The sequence below is a fragment of the Somniosus microcephalus genome, unplaced genomic scaffold, assembly GCF_052327205.1.
Source record: "Somniosus microcephalus isolate GS21.2 unplaced genomic scaffold, FLI_Smic_1.0 unresolved_chr9, whole genome shotgun sequence".
Lineage (NCBI taxonomy): Eukaryota > Metazoa > Chordata > Chondrichthyes > Squaliformes > Somniosidae > Somniosus > Somniosus microcephalus.
The window spans coordinates 25589982-25611663 of record NW_028225187.1 but is presented as its reverse complement, the minus strand read 5'-3'; the positions used below and the strand labels follow the sequence as shown (position 1 = coordinate 25611663).

General features: G+C 43.4%; 1 protein-coding gene across 6 annotated transcripts in view; it reads left to right on the top strand.

Annotated features, from left to right (window-relative positions):
* Window positions 1-21409, top strand: part of LOC147084956 (Fc receptor-like protein 2) — a 177492-nt gene extending 156083 nt beyond the window's left edge. For all 6 annotated transcript variants that reach the window (XM_085979657.1, XM_085979656.1, XM_085979653.1 and 3 more), the window contains 3 exons: window positions 7754-7819; window positions 12566-12597; window positions 19650-21409. In XM_085979657.1, coding sequence (XP_085835783.1) covers window positions 7754-7819; window positions 12566-12597; window positions 19650-19796 — 245 coding nt within the window. In that variant the 3' untranslated portion in view covers window positions 19797-21409. The remainder of the gene's footprint in view (window positions 1-7753; window positions 7820-12565; window positions 12598-19649) is intronic.
* The last annotated feature ends 273 nt before the right edge of the window (window positions 21410-21682 follow it).

Sequence of the window (21682 nt, the reverse complement as noted above, 5' to 3'; positions counted from 1 at the left end):
ATCTCTCTCACTCTCTCTATCTCTGTATCTCTCTCACTCTCTCTATCTCTCTCTCTCACACTCACTCTATCTCTCTCACTCTCATTCTATCTTTGTATCTCTCTCTCACTCTATCTCTCTCTCTCACACTCACTCTATCTCTATCTCTCTCACTCCATCTCACTCTATCTCTATCTCTCCCACATTCTGTATCTCTCTCACTCTCTCGCTATCTCTATATCTCTCTCACTCTCTATCTCTCTGTATCTCTCTCACTCTCTCTATCTCTATATCACTCTCACTCTCTCTATCTCTAAGTCTCTCTCACTCTATCTCTATATATCTCTCTCACTCTATCTCTCTCACTCTCTCTCTATCTCTGTATCTCTCTCACTCCAATTCCAATTCCAATTAAAATGCTTTATTGGCATGAAAGTTTACAGAGAACCATATTGCCAAAGCTTACATAGCAAAAAGGTACAGTTTTCCAACATTCTGTAGGTGTCACTCTCTATCTCTATCTCTCTCTCACACTCTCTTCTGTATCTCTCTCACTCTCTCTCTATCTCTGTATCACTCTATCTCTGTATCTCTGTATCTCTCTCACTCTCTATCTTTATATCTCTCTCACTCTCTCTATCTCTGTATCTCTCTCACTCTCTCTATCTCTCTCACTCTCATTCTACCTTTGTATCTCTCTCTCACTCTATCTCTCTCTCTCACTCTCACTCTATCTCTCCCACATTCTCTCTGTATCTCTCTCACTATCTCTATATCTCTCTCACTCTCTCGATATCTCTATATCTCTCTCACTCTCTCGATATCTCTCTGTATCTCTCTCACTATCTCTATATCTCTCTCACTCTCTCGATATCTCTATATCTCTCTCACTCTCTCGATATCTCTCTGTATCTCTCTCACTCTATCTCTATATCACTCTCACTCGCTCTATCTCTAAGTCTCTCTCACTCTATCTCTATATATCTCTCTCACTCTATCTCTATCTCTCTCACTCTCTCTATCTCTGTATCTCTCTCACTCACTCTACTCTGTATCTGTCTCACTCTCTCTCTCTATCTCTCTCACTCAATTCAATTCAATTCAATTCAAATGCTTTATTGGCATGAAAGTTTACAGAGAACCATATTGCCAAAGCTTACATAGCAAAAAGGTACAGTTTTCCAACATTCTGTAGGTGTCAATCGATTTGACATTTGTTGGGTACATACAATATTACTTTTAAACAATATTAATTTTAAACAGTCTTTCCACTTCATTTGGTACGTTCAATATTAATTTTAAACAGTCTTACTTTTAAACAGTCCTCAGGTTGTGACATGTTGTTACATATTTGGCCCCAAGGTATGGTCTGTCTCCTTCTCCTAGGACTAATCTCAATTTTGACAGATCATCCAATTCCTTGAAATCTGGGGTTGTTTGGCTTAGCTTGTTGAATAATATGTTTCTTGATGTGTTGAATTTTTCGCATTTTAGGAGGAAATGCATTTCTGTTTCAACCTCGCCAGCCAGACATTGATCGCATATTCTATTCTCTCTAGGCTGCCAGGATTTCTTGTATCTGCCTTTTTCAATTTCCAGTTGGTGGTCGCTTAGTCTGTACCTGGTGAGGGTCTGTCTCTGTTTTGTGTCTCTGATGGTCGTGAGGTAGTCTGCCAGTTTATATTCTCTTTTTAGGGCCCGGTAACATTCTAATCTGCTTTGGCTTTCGGTTATTTTGTTCCAATGTTCCAGGTAGGTTTCTTTGCATTTTTTAATGATTTGGTTCACTCGGATTGGTGTTTGGACGGCTGTGTTAGTCTGGGGCTGGTCAGGGTCCGGCTGAGTACTTAGTTTCAGTAGCAGCTGACTCAGGGGACTCTTTTCTGGGTTTAGCTCTTGGGTCTGAAAGGCTTTGAAATGAAGGGTGTCTGGGGAGCTAGATTTGAGGTGATTTAGGAAGTTTAGTGCTCGTTTTTGGATGTTTATTATCAGTGGGTATCTGCCTAGTTCGGCTCTGCATGCATTTGTTGGCATTTTTCTTTGGGTGCGAAGGATGCTTCGGCAGAATTCTGCATGTAGGGCTTCTATTGTGTGTTTTTCCCATTTAGTGTAGCTTTGGTGATTTAGCAGGCCCCATACTTCACTACCGTACAGTGCAATGGGCAGGATTATGCTGTCAAATATTTTGAGCCAGATTTTGATTGGGAATTTTCTTTTTATTGCATATAGGGCTCTTCGGGCTTTTTCTTTTAGTGCATTCACTGCTATGCTGAAGCTCCCTGATGCTGTAATAGTTAGACCAAGGTAGGTGTAGCTCATAGTGTGTCCTATAGTGGTATCACTGAGGGTAAACTGGTATTTGTTTTCCTGACATCTGGGTCTTTTTTGAAAAATCATGATGTTGGTTTTCTTTAGATTTACTGTTGGAGCCCAATTTTGGCAGTATTTGTCGAGTAGGTCTAGTTGTTGCTGTAATCCCTGTTCTGTGGGAGACAGCAGAACCAGGTCGTCCGCATAGAACAGGGACTTCACTTCTCCATCCAGGAGACGGAGACCTGGTGACTCGCTTTGCTCCAGCATGTCTGCTAATTCATTTATGTATATGTTGAACAGGGTCGGGCTCAAATTGCAGCCCTGCCGGACGCCTCTTCTCTGGGTGAAGAAATTGGTGCATTTGTCTCCAATTTTGACCCCGCATTTGTTTTTCAGATACATTGATTTAATAAGGTCATAGACTTTGCCCCCTATTCCACACTGAAGAAGTTTATAATAGAGCCCTTCGTGCCATATAGAGTCAAAGGCTTTCTTGAAGTCGATGAAACAGGCGAATATTTTCCCATTTTTTGTTTGGTGTATATGTTTTTCAATGAGGGTGTGAAGGGTATAGATATGGTCGGCGGTGCGGTGTTTTGGAAGAAAGCCTATTTGGTTTTTTCTGAGGATATTATGTTTGTTAAGAAAATCAAGTAATCTACTATTTAGAATACTGCAGAATAACTTCCCTAGACAACTGTTGACACAGATGCCGCGGTAGTTATTTGGGTCTGATTTGTTTCCACTTTTATATATGGGGGAGATTAGTCCTTGGCACCAGATATCGGGAAAACAGCCTGAGCGTAATATGATGTTGAATAGTTTGAGTATCGCACCCTGCATCTCCATATTGCTGAACTTGAGCATTTCATTTTTGATGTTGTCTGGGCCACAGGCTTTCTTTAGGTGGAGAGATTTTGTTTTTGTGGCCAGTTCTTTCCATGTGATTGGGGAGTCTAGAGGGTTTTGGTTGTCTTTAATTGTTGCTTCTAATGTGTGGAGTTTTTCTGTGACCTGATGTTGACTTGGGTTTGTTTCGTTTATTGGGATGTCTTTGTAGAGGTTTTCAAAATGTGTTCTCCAGATGTTGCCATCTTGGATTGGTAATGCTTGCAATTGTGTTGTACTCAGGTTATTCCACATTTCCCAGAATTGTTTTGGATTGGTGGAGTTTTCAATTTCTTCGAGTATTTTGTGGGTATAGTTTTGTGTTTTGTTCCTAATGGTGTGTTTATATCTTTTGAGGGTTTCATTGTATCTAGTACGTAGGTCCGGATTGTTTGGTTGCCGATGCTTTTGGTTTGATATTTTTCTCAGGTCTTTTCTGGCATTTTTGCATTCGTGGTCAAACCATTTCATATTTTTATTTTGTCTTTTGTGACGCTTCCTCTTCTGTTTCACGAGGTCGGCTTTTACAGCTGCCTCATGGAAGATCATATTTATATCCTCTATGGCCGTGTTTACACCATCTCTGGTGATCTCATATAGATTTTCTTTAAATTTTGAAATTTTACTTGTGAGATCAGGTGAATTTAGTGCTGTGATGAATTTATCTCCACTGTCTGGGGCCCATCTGTATGTCTGGTTTATTTTATGTAGCTTACTGGGTTCCTTTTTTGTGTCTGTAGTTTGGGCAGAAAGTTTAAGGTACACATTTATTTGGTTATGGTCTGAGAGGGGGGATTGCTGCCTGACAGTGAATGCGTTGATATCGCAGGGGTCCAGGTCAGTGATTGTATAGTCCACCACACTAGACCCAAGAGTTGAGGAGTATGTGAGTCTCCCTAGGGAGTCCCCTCTGAACCTACCATTAACTATGTACAGGCCTAAGGCTCGGCAGAGTTGTACTACCTCCCTACCGCTTTTATTTATTTCACGATCAAGGTTGTTCCGATTTGCGATGGCTGGTGTGACATCTAAAGGGGTCTGGCCAAACACATGGTTGTTTCCCTGTGGGTCTATGAAGTCAGGTTCACAACCGGTCCTTGCATTTAGGTCCCCACATATTATCACCTTTCCTTGGGCCTGGAAATGGCTGATTTCCATGTGGAGAGTATCAAATAACTCCTCTTCGAAATATGGCGAATCTATTGGAGGTATGTAGATCGCACATAAATAAACATCTTTTTTTGCTATTCCTATATTTTTATCTAGTTTTAGCCATACGTGTGATTTCCCCTGTTTTACCGGTGAGATGTGTTTGTCCAGTTCTCCCTTATACCACACCAATATTCCCCCGGAGGTTCTGCCCTTGCGTGTTTTAGTGTTCTTTACTGAGGGCACAATGATTTCATGGTACATTGGAGGACAGTGGGTCGGCACGTCCTTTTGGCACCATGTTTCTGTTAACACAATTATATCAATGTCTTTTATAGCTTTTAGGAATTCAGGGTCTGTACTCTTCATCCCAAAAGTTGAGGAGCGGAGGCCCTGGATACTCCAGCAGCTTATGTGGAAAGAACGCATTTATATAGTTCAATAAAACGAAATAATATGGACCTATTTTGTGGGATGAGTGTGGAAACACTATTTTCTACTCTTTCTCTATCGATCTCTCTTTCTCTCCTGCTCTCTTTCTCTCCTGCTCTCCTTCTCTCTTTCTCTTTTCTCTCTTTCTCTCTTGCTCTCTTTCTCTCTTGCTCTATCGACCTCTCTCTTTCTCCTGCTCTCTTTCTCCTGCTCTCTTTCTCCTGCTCTCTTTCTCCTGCTCTCTTTCTCCTGCTCTCTTTCTCTATCGATCTCTCTTTCTCTCCTGCTCTCTTTCTCTTTCTCTCTTTCTCTCTTGCTCTCTTTCTCTCTTGCTCTCACTGCTCTCTTTCTCTCTTTCTCTCCTTCTCTCTTTCTCTCCTTCTCTCTTTCTCTCTTTCCCTCTTTCTCTATCGATCTCTCTTTCTCTCCTGCTCTCTTTCTCTCCTTCTCTCTTTCTCTCTTTCCCTCTTTCTCTATCGATCTCTCTTTCTCTCCTGCTCTCTTTCTCTCTTTCTCTCTTGCTCTATCGATCTCTCTTTCTCTCCTGCTCTCTTTCTCTCTTTCTCTCTTGCTCTATCGATCTCTTTTTCTCTCCTGCTCTCTTTCTCCCTTTCTCTCTTTCTCTCTTTCTCTATCGATCTCTCTTGCTCTCTTTCTCTCTTTCTCTCTTTCTCTCTTGCTCTCTTGCTCTCTTTCTCTCTTTCTCTCTCACTCTCTCTTGCTCTCTTTCTCTCTTTCTCTATCGATCTCTCTCTCTCTCTCCTGCTCTCTTTCTCTCCTGCTCTCTTTCTCTCCTGCTCTCTTTCTCTCTTGCCCTCTTGCTCTATCGATCTCTCTTTCTCTCCGGCTCTCTTTCTCTCTTTTTCTCTTGCTCTCTTTCTCTCTTGCTCTATCGATCTCTTTTTCTCTCCTTCTCTCTTTCTCTCTTTCCCTCTTTCTCTATCGATCTCTCTTTCTCTCCTGCTCTCTTTCTCTCTTTCTCTCTTGCTCTATCGATCTCTCTTTCTCTCCTGCTCTCTTTCTCTCTTTCTCTCTTGCTCTATCGATCTCTCTTTCTCTCCTGCTCTCTTTCTCTCTTTCTCTCTTGCTCTATCGATCTCTTTTTCTCTCCTGCTCTCTTTCTCCCTTTCTCTCTTTCTCTCTTTCTCTATCGATCTCTCTTGCTCTCTTTCTCTCTTTCTCTCTTGCTCTCTTGCTCTCTTTCTCTCTTTCTCTCTCACTCTCTCTTGCTCTCTTTCTCTCTTTCTCTATCGATCTCTCTCTCTCTCTCCTGCTCTCTTTCTCTCCTGCTCTCTTTCTCTCCTGCTCTCTTTCTCTCTTGCCCTCTTGCTCTATCGATCTCTCTTTCTCTCCGGCTCTCCTGCTCTCTTTCTCTCCTGCTCTCTTTCTCTCCTGCTCTCTTTCTCTCTTGCCCTCTTGCTCTATCGATCTCTTTTTCTCTCCTGCTCTCTTTCTCTCTTTCTCTATCGATCTCTCTTTCTCTCTTTCTCTCTCGCTCTCTCTTGCTCTCTTTCTCTATCGATCTCTTTCTCTCTTGCTCTCTTTCTCTCTCGCTCTCTTTCTCTCTCTTGCTCTCTTGCTGTCTTTCTCTATCGATCTCTTTCTCTCTTGCTCTCAAGCTCTCTTTCTCTCTCGCTCTCTCTTGCTCTCTTTCTCTATCGATCTCTCTTTCTCTCTTGCTCTCTTTCTCTCTTGCTCTCATGCTCTCTTTCTCTCTCGCTCTCTCTTGCTCTCTTGCTGTCTTTCTCTATCGATCTCTTTCTCTCTTGCTCTCTTGCTCTCATGCTCTCTTTCTCTCTCACTCTCTCTTGCTCTCTTGCTGTCTTTCTCTATCGATCTCTTTCTCTCTTGCTCTCTTGCTCTCATGCTCTCTTTCTCTCTCGCTCTCTCTTGCTCTCTTGCTGTCTTTCTCTCTTGCTCTATCGATCTCTCTTTCTCTCTTTCTCTCCTGCTCTCTTTCTCTCTTTCTCTCCTGCTCTCTTTCTCTCTTGCTCTCTTTCTCTCTTGCTCTCTCGCTCTCTCTTGCTCTCCTGCTCTCTCTCTCTCTCGATCTCTCTTTCTCTCCTGCTCTCTTTCTCTCCTGCTCTCTTTCTCTCCTGCTCTCTTTCTCTCTTTCTCTCTTTCTCTCTTTCTTCTCTCTTTCTCTCTTGCTCTCTTTCTCTCTTGCTCTCTTTCTCTCTTGCTCTATCGATCTCTCTTTCTCTCTTGCTCTCTTTCTCTCCTGCTCTCTTTCTCTCTTGCTCTCTTGCTCTCTTGCTCTCTTGCTCTCTATCTCTCTTGCTCTCTCTTTCTCTCTTGCGCTCTCTCTCTCTCGCTCCCCTGCTCTCTTTCTCTATCGATCTCTCTCTCTCTCTCCTGCTCTCTTTCTCTCCTGCTCTCTTTCTCTCCTGCTCTCTTTCTCTCTTGCTCTCTTTCTCTCTTGCTCTCGTTCTCTCTTGCTCTATCGATCTCTCTTTCTCTCTTGCTCGCTCTTTCTCTCTTGCTCCCGCACTATCAATCTCTCGCTTAAAGATCTCTCTCTTGATCTCTTTCTCTCTCTGTCTCGCCGTTTACCTCTCTATCAGTCTAATATCTGTCAATCTGTCTAATATCTGTCAATCTGTCTAATATCTGTCGATCCATCTAATATCTGTCGGTCTGACTATCTGTCTCTATCTATCTATTTATCTCTCAATTATCTCTTTGTTTCATTTACCAACCTGTGTATCAGTGTATATTTCTATGTGTGTATGTATGTATTTGAAAAGTATGATGAACAAGTATTAAATGAGCTCGGTGTGTTCTTTTCAGTTTTAGTCAGTGGCTTGCCTCCTATTACAAGCAGATAATCAGATTTTTGCAAGACTAGACTCAGTCGTCAGACCTGCATTTGCACAGGGAATAGAATCTCACAATCCAGTAGTTGGGTTAGGTATCTGTACAATGTAGCTGATTCCTTAATTCACGAAATGCTCGTAATATATAATTTGCAATTTATTCTTTCTTTATTTAGGAAATAGAGCCTCTCCTGGTGGTGACATAGTTTACGCTGTGGTCCAAATGAAGAGGAATGCAGATGGTAATCAATGAGCAAAAACTTTGCCTATTTCTGTCACTGGGAAACACATATATGTGAATTTCTCTTCTGGGAAAGGGGCTGTAAGCTGTGAGTTAATTAATACAATAACTTATATTGGAGGCTTCATTCAGTAGGTGTGAGGTTACAGTTAAGTAAAACGAGACAGTGTTTTATATAAGTCTGTTGCCAAACACCCATCATGAATAATTGCATCCTATATGAATCAATTTTAACAAATTTACAGAAAACAGAGAGTAGGAATAAACGGGTCATTTTCGAGTTGGCAGGCTGTAACTATTAAGGATCAGTGCTTGGGCCTCCGCTAATCACAATCTACATCAATGATTTGGAAGAGGGAACCAAATGTAATATATCCAAGTTTGCTGATGATACAAAGCTGGGTGTTGTGAGGAGCCAGTAAGGACGCTTCAGGCTAAGAAAATGGGCAAGAACATGACAAATTGGACATAATGTGGAGAAATGTGAAGTTATCCACTTTGGTTGGAAAAATAGAAGAGGAGAGTGTTTTATAAATGGTGAGAGATTGGGAAATGTTGGTGCTCAGAGCAACCTGGGTGTCCTTGTACACACATCACTGAAAGTTAACATGCAGATACAGCAAGCAATTAGGAAAGCAAATGGTTTGTTGGCCTTTATTACAAGTGGATTTGAGTATAAGAGTAAAGACATCTTTCTACAATTATATAGGGTCCTGGTGAGACCACACCTGGAGTACTGTGGACAATTTTGGTCTCCTTACCTAAGGAAGGATATAATTGCCATAGAGGGAGTGCAGCGAAGGTTCACCAGACTGGTCCCTGGGATGGGGGGATTTTCCTATGAGGAGAGATTGAGTAGACTAGGCCTATATTCTCTAAAGTTTAGAAGAATGAGAGGTGATCTCATTGATTACATAGCAAATTCTTACAGGGCGTGACAGGGTAAATGAAGGTAGGTTGTTTCCCCTGGCTGGGGAGTCTAGAACCAGGGATCACAGTCTTAGAATAAGGAATCGGCCATTTAGGGCAGAGATGAGGAGACATTTCTTCACTCAGTGGGTGGTGAATCTTTGGAATTCTCTACCCCAGAGGGCTGTGGAGGCTCAGTTGTTGAGCATGTTCAAGGCTGAGATCGATAGATTTTTGAATATTAAGGGAATCAAGGGATATGGGGATAGTTCAGGAAAGTGGAGATGAGGTAGAAGATCAGCCATGATCTTATTGAGTGGTGGAGCAGGCTTGAAGGGCCAAATGGCCGACTCCTGCTCCTATTTCTTATGTTCTTATATTCTTCAAAACATTCAGCCTGGAGTTTCCTAATCGCCGAAATCGAACAAACCAGCGCAGATAAATTCAAGTGCAAATGACGTCCGCGATCATTTGCGCCAGTCTAAAATTCATCGCGCTGGATTCCGGCCCCGCCCACCAAATGGGCCATCTCCCCTGATCGAATCACTCACCATTGTGAGTATCCGCTAATGGCGCCCATTTGCAGGCCTTCACAGAGACTCTTAAAATTAAACTGCTTTTTTGGCCCAAGGATGTTTTAAAAGCTTATGACTATCACTCCTTTAATTTACTGAGAAACATAGATACATAGAAGATTGGAGCAGGAGTAGGCCATTCAGCCCCTCGAGCCTGCTCCGCCATTTAATGAGATCATGGTTGATCATCCAAAATCAGTACGCTGTCCCTGCCTTCTCCCCATATCCCTTGATTCCTTTAGCCTTAAGAAATATATCCAACTCCTTCTTGAATATAATAAATGAATTGGCCTCAACTGCCTTCTGTGGTAGAGAATTCCACAGGTTCCCCACTCTCTGGGTGAATAAATTCCTCCTCATCTCTGTCCTAAATGACTTACCCCTTATCCTTAGACTGTGACCCCTGGTTCTGGACTCCCCGGCCACCGGGAACATCCTTCCTGCATCTAGTCCTGTTAACATTTTTTAAGTTTCAATGAGATCCCCTCTCATTCTTCTAAACTCCAGCGAGTATAAGTCCAATCAACCCAATCTCTCCTCATACGTCATTTCTGCCATCCCAGGTATCAGTCTGGTGAATCTTCTCTGCACTCCCTCCATTGCAAGAACATCCTTCCTCAGATAAGGCGACCAAAACTGCACACAATACTCAAGATGTGGCCTCATCAAGGCCCTGTACAACTGCAGCAAGACATCCTTGCTCCTGTACTCGAATCCTCTCACTATGAAGGCCAACATACCATTTGCCTTCTTAACCGCCTGCTGCACCTGCATGCTTACCTTCAGCGACTGGTGCACAAGGACACACAGGTCTCGTTGCACTTCCCCTTCTCCCAATCTATTGCCGTTCAGATAATAATCGGCCTTCCTGTTTTTGCCGCCAAAGTGGATAACCTCGCATTTATCCACATTAAACTGCATCTGCCATGCATCTGCCCAATCACCCAACCTGAAACTGATTACTGTTCATCAATGTCACCAGCAAATGTTTCTTCTGTATAGCTTTTAAAAAATTATTTTCAGGTACTTAAATTCGGCTTACTAGACACTCGGATTTAAAAATGCTTATTTTTGTTAAACCCATTTATAGTTATATTAATCAAACGGCACCAAATTACCACTACAACAAGGAATATTTTTAAACCATAATTTCAACTTACGTTTTAAGACGCTGCCCGATTGCACTGGTGCATGGCATATTTTACTTTTGGCGATATGCAAACGAGTTTGAGATGAAACTTGAGAGGAAACCCTTTGGAAAACCAGCGGAATTTGGGCGCAATCCATGCCCGGATTGCCAGTGGCACGGCAGTGGAAACTTGGTTCCATTTATCGACAGCTATTTATTTAAACAACACCTATATATTTAATGAATGGGCTAGCTCTGCCGTCGTGACCGTGTGTCCCTTACGTGGCGGGAATTGATAAATTGGGATTGTTCTCCTCAGAGCAGAGAAGGTTAGGGGGAGGTTTAATAGCAGTGTTTCGAAATTAGGAGGGGTATTATAGAATAAATTCGGAAAAACGGGAGAGTCCATAAGCAGAGGACACGGGTTTAAGATAATTGGCAAAGGAACCAAAGGGGGAGATGAGGAGAAGTTTGTTTTACGCAGCAAGTTGTTACGATCTGGAATTCACTGCCTGATAGCAGGTTTAATCGTAATATTTAGAAAGGAATTGGATAAATAGATGGAAAGGAATATTTGCTGGGCTATGGGGAAAGAGGAGGGTGAGGGTTAATGGGATTAATTGGATAACACTTTCAAAGAGCTGGCACAGGCACCTTTTGTGCTCTAAGTTGCTCTGATTCTTTAATTTCCATCAGTAAGCCGTTCGATTTTGACAAGGAGAGAATATTACCAATTGATAATGCCTCCTGCCCACGCGGTCGTATCAATATAGCAAGAAATTGGTTCTAATGCCACCCATTCTTTGTGAATATGATAAAATTGCTGGGAATGAACGATTTTGTCTTATTACCTTTTACACCAGGAGCAGGTGCTATGCTTTTGATTTACTGTGTTGTGGTATGTCTGAGGCTGGACCACACTTTTCGCAATTGTAGTGCCATATTTGACCCTGAAATGAGCTTCCGATCATATATCCATGGCATGACTAAAACCACCTATTTCCACCTCCGTAACATCGCCCGGCTCCGCACTTGCCTCAGCTCATCTGCTGCTGAAACCCCCATCCGTGCCTTTGCTACATCTAGACATGACTATTTTAACCCATTCCTGGCTGACCTCCCGCATTCTACCCTACGTAAACTTGAGGTCATCCAAAAGTCAGCTGCCCGTGTACTAACTCGCACCAAGTCCCGTTCGCCCATCACCCCTGTGCTCGCTGACCTACTACGGCTCCCGGTTAAGTAGCGCCTCGATTTCAAAATTCTCATCCTTGTTTTCAAATCCCTCCATGGCCCTCGCCCCCTCCCTATCTCAGTAATCTCCTCCAGCCGCACAACCCCCCGAGATATCTGCACCCCTCTAAATTCTGCCCTCTTCAGCATCCCTGATTATAATCGCTCCACCATTGGTGGCCGTGCCTTCTGCTGCCTAGGTCCTAAGCTCTGGAATTCCCTCCCTAAACCTCTCCGCCTCTCTACCTCTCTCTCCTCCTATAAGACACTCCTTATAACCTATTTCTTTTACCAAGCTTTTGGTAGCTGCCCTAATTTCTCCTTATGTGGCTCGGTGTCAAATTTTTTGTCTTATAATACTTCTGTGAAGCGCCTTGGAACGTTTTGCTATGTTAAAGTTGCTATTTAAATACAAGTTGTTGTTGTCTGTGAACGATGTGAGCATGGCCACGTTTGTTATCAATCTCCACTGGCTCTCAGAAGGTAGAGGGCCAGTAGAAAAGTTGAAAAAGGGCAATTTTGAGTAAATTGTTTTGGTGTTTATCTGCCACAGGACCAGTCGTCGTTACCCATGTGCCCATATTGTTCCCATATCCCTTTATTTCGCTTTCCCTCAACTAGCTTGATCTTAAATGTTGACACCGCCTCTGCTCAATCACTAACTCGGGTAGTGCATTCAACAGCCTCACAACCCTTAGTGTTAAAAATGGACTTACTGCTGCCTGTGCTAAATCTCTTATTTTCAATTTGATATCTATTTGACCAGCGGCATATACAATTGCTAATTACTGATAAATTGTTTTACTTAACTGAGGCACTATGGAAAATAATGGGAAGGGATGACGGGTCATAGAATATAATCCACATGGACACTCGCAATGTATTTTTTTGTTGGTTGCAGGTCGCAATGGCAATGGCGCAAGGCGAAACCCAGTAAGTCTCTTTTGTTTACTGATAATCGGGGCTTCAAAGGTTGGTGGATTTACACTGGATTGATCAAATTAAAATTCGCCAGGGATTTGCTTCCAGGGTGGAAGCCGGAGGTTTTACCGCAAAATGCGGTCATGCTACCAATCTCAATTTACGCTCAAATTTACCTTGAATTAGAATATGCTGAACATAAATTGTGTGTAAATCAGCCCATTAAAATTCAGGGACCAAGGAAATGGCCAAGCTCATGCCAGAATGTACTCCTTCAATAGGAAACTGAAGCATGAACTCATGTAACCACCATTCATGCGCTTTGGATAATTCATAAATGACAAGGGAACCAGATGTAATATCTCCAAGTTTGCAGACAACACAAAGCTGGGTGTGTGTGTGTGCTGTGAGGAGGATGCAGAGAAACTCCAGTATGATTTGGACAGGTTGGGTGATTGGGCAGCTGCATGGCAGATGCAGTATAACGTGGATAAATGCGAGGTTATCTACTTTGGTGGCAAAAACAGGAAGGCAGATTATTATCTGAATGGCAACAGATTGGGAGAAGGGGAAGTGCAACGAGACCTGGGTGTCCTTGTGCACCAGTCGCTCAAGGTAAGCATGCAGGTGCAGCAGGCGGTTAAGAAGGCAAATGGTATGTTGGCCTTCATAGCGAGAGGATTCGAGTACAGGAGCAAGGATGTCTTGCTGCAGTTGTACAGTGCCTTGGTGAGACCACACCTTGTGTATTGTGTGCAGTTTTGGTCGCCTTATCTGAGGAAGGATGTTCTTGTTATGGAGGGAGTGCAGCGAAGATTCATCAGACTGATACCTGGGATGTCAGGAATGACGTATGAGGAGAGATTGTGTCGATTGGGCTTATATTCGCTGGAGTTTAGAAGAATGAGAGGGGATCTCATTGAAACTTATAAAATTCGAACAGCACTAGACAGACTAGATGCAGGAAGGATGTTCCTGATGGCGGGGGAGTCCAGAACCAGGGGTCACAGTCTAAAGATAAGGGGTAAGACATTTAGGACAGAGATGTGGAGGAATTCCTTCACCCAGAGAGTGGTGAACCTTTGGAATTCTCTGCCACAGAGGGCGGTGGAGGCCAATTCATTAAATATTTTCAAGAAGGAGTTAGATACATTTCTTAAGGCTAAAGGGATCAAGGGATATGGGGAGGAAGCAGGGACAGGGTACTGAATTTGGATGATCAGCCATGATCTCATTAAATGGCGGAGCAGGCTCGAGGGGCCGAATGGTCTACTCGTGCTCCTATCTTCTATGTTTCTAATCTGGAAAGCTTTGCAATTGTAAATGTGGACCTATACCGATACCATAAAATGCATTCAAAGAAGCAGAAAATACGGAACAGTTCTCAATGAGGATTTTTTTTTAAAAGAACAAAAGGATCGTACAATTGCAAAATATTGCGGATGCTGGAAATCTGAAATAGCAAACAGAAAACGCTGGAAAAACTCAGCAGGCCAGGCAGCATCCGTGGAGAGAGAAACAGAGTTAATGTTTCAGGTTGAAGACCTTTCCTCAGAACTGGAAAAAAGCAGGAAAAGGAACAGATTTGTTTTCTTTTTCCCTCCCACATGCCAGCTGTCTTTCATTCTGCCAGCGCAATTCACACTCCATCTAGAGCCATCCTTTGTTTCTTAACCTGTCCCATTCCCATCTCCGCTCGCCTTGAATATCTCTTAATGCCTCTTTACTTCTCCTGCCTTCCATCCTATCAGAGACCTTCCCTTTTGTTCTTTCATCCCCTCCCCCAATTTCCAGCCCCCAAACTTGCATTAAAACCTGTTCCTTTTCCTGCTTTTTTTCCCAGTTCTGACGAAAGGTCTTCGGCCTGAAACGTTGGGCCAGAAATTCGGGTCCCCACGGGTGAGTACGCATGGGGTACTCATGTGTAGGGCCAACGAAAGTGCCGTTTTCGTGCATGCACTGTGCATGCATGGGAAAGCGGAACATCCGTTCCCCTGATGGAAGGGTTTCACAGGTCGAACGCATGCGCCGGAGAGGCAGCGCGTTCGCCTGGAACATCCATTTGTTAACAGGTTTCTCCGGGAGGGTAAGTCTCCAAGAGCTACGCTTTTAAAAAGCAGTCACAGGGCCTGCTTTCAACAAGGTAAGTGGTGAATTAAGTAAAATTCAAACATTTTTTCCACAGGTTTATTATTTTTAAATACTTTAAAGAAAGTTAACTTTATTTTTAGCCCCGTTAAAAACTGTAATTAATCTTTTCAAAAATGTAAATTATTGTTTGAAATAGTAATTTTATGTAATTTATAGCTATTTTAAAAATGTGATTGAGAAAAAAATTATTTGAAGCTTTAGTTAGGTTTTGGGGCCGATCTCTATTCATAGATTTGACAGGTCTTCCATTCAAATCTATGAATAGAGTTTCCCTGCTACCATTGGCTCTCCATGGCCCACATGATCCCAGGGGACGTATTGAACTAACTGCCCCTGGGATATGCAAGCACTGCGCGCCGGCAGTTTGTGCAGGCCCAGGATCAGAATCTCACGCGGGCCCACAGCTCAACGGCCGGCGCACAGGTTAAGTGCAGGTCGGGTGTTTGCACCCACGGGAAGCCCCCGACCCTAATTTCTGGGCCTTTAACTCTGTTTCTCTCTCCACGGATGCTGCCTGGCCTGCTGAGTTTGAAAGTATTGTTCAGCTCCTCTAGACCCACCTTTTGTTCCTAAACCTGTCCCATTACCATCTCCCTTTTGCCTTGTACCATCACCCCTTTTGTCATTTAATCTCTCCTGCCTTCCACCCTATCACAGACCTTCCCTTTTGTTCTTTCCTCCCCTCCCCCCTCTTCCCTGTCACTCGACTTGTGTCCAACCTGTTGCATTTTTAACATTTCCCAGTTCTGATGCGAGGTCGTCGAGCTGACATGTTGGGCACGATTTTCTCAGCAGAGGTGGGTTGGAGGCGGGTTCCGAAACCACTCTCAGTTTTTGCCATTTTGCCAACAGTCCCACCACCAAAAGCCACCCCCCACAACTCTGCTTATCACGCACCAGATGCTGTCTGGCCTGCTGAGTTGTTACAGATTTTTTTTTGGGTTTCATTTCAGCCTGCAAGCATCCGCTGTATTTTGCTTTTGTAAAAATGATAAGCTTGGATGTTTCACGGGCTGATGACTGGGTATGCAATGCTTATGCACCCGTACGTGCTCCGCAAGCACCATTTTTACACATGGACTGTGCTTGCGTGGAAACCCCAGAACTTCCAATCTTTTTAAAAATTCATTTTTATGGGATGTGGGCGTCGCTGGCAAAGCCAGCATTTATTGCCCATTCCTAGTTGCCCTTGAGAAGGTGGTGGTGAGCCGCCGCTTTGAACTGCTCCAGTCTGTGTGGTGAAGGTACTCCCACAGTGCTGTTAGGGAGTGAGTTCCAGGAATTTGATGCAGTGACCATGAAGGAACGGCCGATATACTTCCCAGTCAGGATAGTGTGTGACTTGGAGGGGAACCTAGAGGTGGTGGTGTTCCCATGTGCCTGCTGCCCTTGTCCTTCTAGGCGGAAGAGGTCGCAGGTTTGGGAGGTGCTACTGAAGAAGCCTAGGCGAGTTGCTGCAGTGCATCTTGTAGATGGTACACACTGCAGCCATGGTGCACCGGTGGTGGAGGGAGTGCATGTTTAAGGTGATGGATGGGGTGCCAATCAACTGGGCTGCTTTGTCCTGGATGTTGTTGAGCTTCTTGAGTGTTGTTGGAGCTGCACTCATCCAGGCAAGTGGAGAGTATTCCATCACACTCCTGACTTGTGCCTTGTAGATGGTGGAAATGCTTTGGGGAGTCAGGAGGTGAGACACTCGCCACTGAATACCTAGCCTCTGACCTGATCCTGTTGCCACAGTATTTATGTGGCTGGTCCAGTTACGTTTCTGGTCAATGGTGACCGCCAGGATGTTGATGGTGGGGGATTCGGCGATGGTAATGCCATTGAATGTCAAGGGGCGGTGTTTAGACTTCTTGACAGATCCTCCGCATCCCCGGGAAATGCACATACGCCTGCCCAGCAAAAGCTCATGAAACTCTTATGCCTGGTAAATGCAGGCGTAACACCTTCTTTTACCAGAATAAGGGTGCAAATAAATATTAAAATACATTTAAAAAATCATATTAACATTCAAAACCTGTAAAATAAGTTTGATATTTTTGGCCCTTTGAAAAATGTTTAGTTTTATTTTTCAAAAAATCTAATGTTTGCTGCTTTAAATGTTTAATTAATTTGTATTTTAATTAGTTTTAAACATGTAATGATTTTCTTTATTCCAGTGCTATAATAACGTTTTTTGGGTGATTCCTATTAAGCTTATGGGGATTGCAAACGTAAATGGATTGACCATGAGCGTAATAGGAAGCTCCCTTTGTGATTGGTTGAGCCAGCCCACGTGATACCAGGGACACTATCGATAAGGTTCTGCATAAGATATTAGCGTGTAAAGTTAAAGCACATGGGATTGGGGGCAAGGTACTGACTTGGATAGGGAACTGGCTGGCCGACAGGAAGCAAAGAGTTGGAATAAACAGATCTTTTTCCGAGTGGCAGGCAGTGACTAGTGGGGTACCGCAGGGATCAGTCCTAGGACCCCAGTTATTCACAATATATATTAATGATCTAGACGAGGGAACTAGATGTAATATCTCCAAGTTTGCAGATGACACAAAGCTGGGTGGGCGTGTGTGCTGTGAGGATGCCGAGAAACTCCAGTATGATTTGGATAGGTTGGGTGATTGGGCAGATGTATGGCAGATGCAGTATAATGTGGATAACTGTGAGGTTATCTACTTTGGTGGCAAAAACAGGAAGGCAGATTATTATCTGAACGGCAACAGAATGGGAGAAGGGGACGTGAAACGAGACCTGGGTGTCCTTGTGCACCAGTCGCTGAAGGTAAGCATGCAGGTGCAGCAGGCGGTTAAGAAGGCAAATGGTATGTTGGCCTTCGTAGCGAGAGGGTTCGAGTACAGGAACAAGGATGTCTTGCTGCAGTTGTGCAGGGCCTTGGTGAGACCACACCTTGAGTTTTGTGTACAGTTTTGGTCGCCTTAATTGAGGAAGGATGTTCTTGCCATGGAGGGAGTGCAGCGAAGATTCACCAGACTGATACCCGGGGTGGCAGGAATGATGTATGAGGAGAGACTGGGTCGATTGTGCTTATCACAGAATCACAGAATCACAGAAACCTCACAGTGCAGATAGAGGCCATTTCGGCCCATCGAGCCTGCACCGACACATATCCCACCCCCGATCCCCGTAACCCCTACACCAACACATATCCCACCCTATCCCCGTAACCCCACGTATTTAATCCCCCTAACACTAAGGGTCAATTTTATCATAGCCAATCAACCTAACCTGCACATCTTTGGACTGTGGGAGGAAACCGGAGCACCCGGAGGAAACCCACGCAAACACGGGGAGAATGTGCAAACTCCACACAGACAGTCACCCGAGGCCGGATTCGAACCCGGGTCCCTGGAGCTGTGAGGCAACAGTGCTAACCACTATGCCACCGTGCTGCCCTATACTCGCTGGAGTTTAGAAAATGGGAGGGGATATCATTGAAACTTATAAAATTCTAACAGGACTAGACAGACTAGATGCAGGAAGGATGTTCCCGATGGAGGGGGAGTCCAGAACCAGGGGTCACAGTCTAAAGATAAGGTGTAAGCAAATTAGGACAGAGATGAGGAGGAATTTCTTCACCCAGAGAGTGGTGAATCTGTGGAATTCTCTACCACAGAAGGCAGTAGAGGCCAATTCATTAAATATATTCAAGAAGGAGTTGGATATATTTCTTAAGACTAAAGGGATCAAGGGATATGGGGAGAAAGCAGAGACAGGGTAATAAATTTGGATGATCAGCCATGATCTCATTGAATGGTGGAGCAGGTTCGAGGGGCTGAATGGCCTATTCCTGCTCCTATCGTCTATGGCCCTCTATGTCTCTGACTGCAAGTTCAGTCCCATTTTTTCCTGCTGTTTCTGAAACTCTGCTCTTAATTTGAAGAGAGCATCTGAGCAAGTAGTGTTGCACGAAACACGTAAATGCCACTTTGTAACTTGGAGCAAGCGTCAGTATTATGGGAGGGATCGATACGAGGACATAAAGAGTGGGTACATTTTGGTATATGGAATTTAGTTCAGATTTATTCTCCTTACCTAAGGAAGGATATACTTGCCATAGAGGGAGTGCAACGAAGGTTCACCGGGCTGGTTCCTGGGATGGGGGCATTGTCCTATGAGGAGAGATTGAGTAGAATAGGCCTATATTCTCTAGAGTTCAGAAGAAGGAGAGGTGATCTCATTGAAACATACAAAATTCTTACAGGGCTTGACAAGGTAGAGGCAAGGAGGATGTTTCCCCTGTCTGGGGAGTCTATTTGTCCAACTACTGCTCAGCAAATGCCCACGAGACCCTTATGCCTGGTAAGAGCAGGCGCACGGCCTGTTAAATAAAAATTTAAAAATCAAAAAATCACACACAAACATTTAAAATTAGTTTATGTAAGTTTTGGCCTGGATTAAAATGGTTAAAATTATTTTTTGAAAAACTTAATTTTTGGTGGGAATCCTTCATTGAATTAAATTTGGAAGTGGGAACATTTATTTTTATTGCAGTTGTGAAAATGATTGAAATATTTGGGGATTGGCTTCTTGTTTATGGTGATTCCGTTCGCAAATGGAATCCCTATGAGGAATCCCCGTTTCTGATTGGAGGCCCTGGCCCACGGGATCCCAGGGGCACTTCCGAATCACCTGCATCCCTGGGATCTGTGGGCCTTTGCACAGACGTATGCCTGGAGGCCCAGGACCCGAAGTCTCCGAAGCCCGGGAGCCAGCAGGTAGGTGCGGATTTTATAAAATCTGGTTGAAGGTGTGCTCTGGAGGTACGCCTCCGACCTCAAATTGAGCCCCCCGATCTTCCTTGTTATCATGTATCAAACGAATGGCAGGAATGGGTTGAAAAAGTGCCATGGAATGGAGAACTTTGCATTGAGAGAATTTCGATTTCCTTTCAGAGAAACCCTGAATCTCCTGACTGCTACGTCACTTATGCGACGCTTGACCACCTACAGATGGAAAGGAATCAAGAGCAGGGGCTCGGAGAAGAAGCAGACAGGCATCCGGAGCGTACAGAAATCTACGAAAACATCCGGAGGGCATAGTGGAAGAAAGATTGCTATTCCTGCCTCTCTGTAATGAAGGTTATTGCCAGGGGCGTGTTCCATTTCCCGATGTTCAATCGAAACAAAAAAGTGCAAAAACTTCACATTTGAACCACAATTTGGGTATTTCTTCTCACGACCCTCTGTGTACCGAACCCGGTACCTTCTCTATGTTGTATACACTTCTTGGTTCATCTTCACAGAGAGTAAAACAGCCACCTCGCTTGATTTCAGCAACTGTTTCTGGATGCAGATGCTGGATGGCCAATGATCTATTGAAATCCTTGGTACACCAGCTTCCGAAGTATGATCTGAATATTTTCACCTGTGCCTAAATAACTTTCTATTGCCTGGACATTGCAATTGTATACGACATATTATTAACTGCTTAACTCCCAGATGTTTTGAGCCATCTTGCCAACAAGAGAAGTTAAAGAGAGTATTGGACCCACGGAAGAGGCTTATAATGTTGCCACAAGGAGTAGTCAGCATGAGGATTGGGAGGATTTTAGAATTTAGCAAAGGAGGACCAAGAAATTGATAAAGCAGGGAAAAATAGAATATGATAGTAAACTAGCGAGAGGCATAAAAACAGACTGTAAAAGCTTCGATAGGTATGTAAAAAGGCAAAGGAAAGTAAATGTGTGTCCCTTACAGGCTGAGACAGAAGGAATTATAATGGGGAATAATGAAATGGCAGAGAAATTAAACAAATACTTTGTGTCTGTCTTCAAGGAGGAAGATGTAAAAAACTTCATGGAAATAGTGGAGAACCAAGGGTCTAGCGAGAATGAGGAACTGAAAGAAATTAGTATTAGTCAAAAATAGTACTGGAGAAATTAATGGGACTGAAAGCAGATAAATTCCCTGGGCCTGATGGCCTGCAACCTAGGGTTTTTAAAAGCTGGCTATAGTGATAGTGGATGCAGTGGTCGTCATTTTCCAAAATTACATAGATTCTAGAACTGTTCCCACAGATTGGAAGGTAGCAAATTTAACCATACTATTTACAAAAGGAGGGGAGAGAAAATGGGCTGACATCAGTAGTAGGGGAAATGCTAGAGTCTATTATTAAGGATGTGGTAACAGGACACTTAGAAAATAATAATAGGATTGGGCAGAGTCAACACGGATTTATGAAAGGGAAATCGTGCTTGACGAATCTGTTAGAGTTTTTTGAGGTTGTAACTAGAATAATTGATGAGGGGGAACCAGTGGATGTGGTGTAATTGGTTTTTCAGAAGGCATTCGATAAGGTGCCATACAAGAGGTTTTAAACAAAATTAGGGCTCTTGGGATTGGAGGTAATATACTAGCGTGGATTGAGGATTGGTTAAGAAAGAAAATAAAGCTGGGCTGGAATGTAAGTTGTGAGGAGTGTAATGATCAATAACATGTCATTCTATAGTGGACACTAGGTGGAGCTGTAGAGCTGTATATATATATATAAGACTACACTACCCAGCTGTATGTATATTAAGACTACATTACCCATGAGGCACTAGGCTACCCACAAGGCAGCAGTCAAGATGGATGCCTCTACAGATACTGTACCTAGTCCACATGTGCTCAATAAAGTAGCTAGCAAAAGCTAGCTGTGTTCATAATAAGAATGTCTATTTATTAATGAACATAAGAAGGAGGATGCAAAGAGTTTTCAAGGGGTTATAGACAATATAAGTGAGTGGGCAAGAACATGCCAAATGGAATATAATGTGGAGAAATGTGAAGTTATCGACTTTGGTAGGAAAAACAGGAAAGCAGGGTATTTTTTAAAAAGGTGAGAGATTGGGAAATGTTGGTGTTCAGAGGGACCTGGGTGTCCTTGTACACAAATCATTGAAAGTTAACATGCAGGTAGAGCAAGCAATTTGGAAAACAAATGG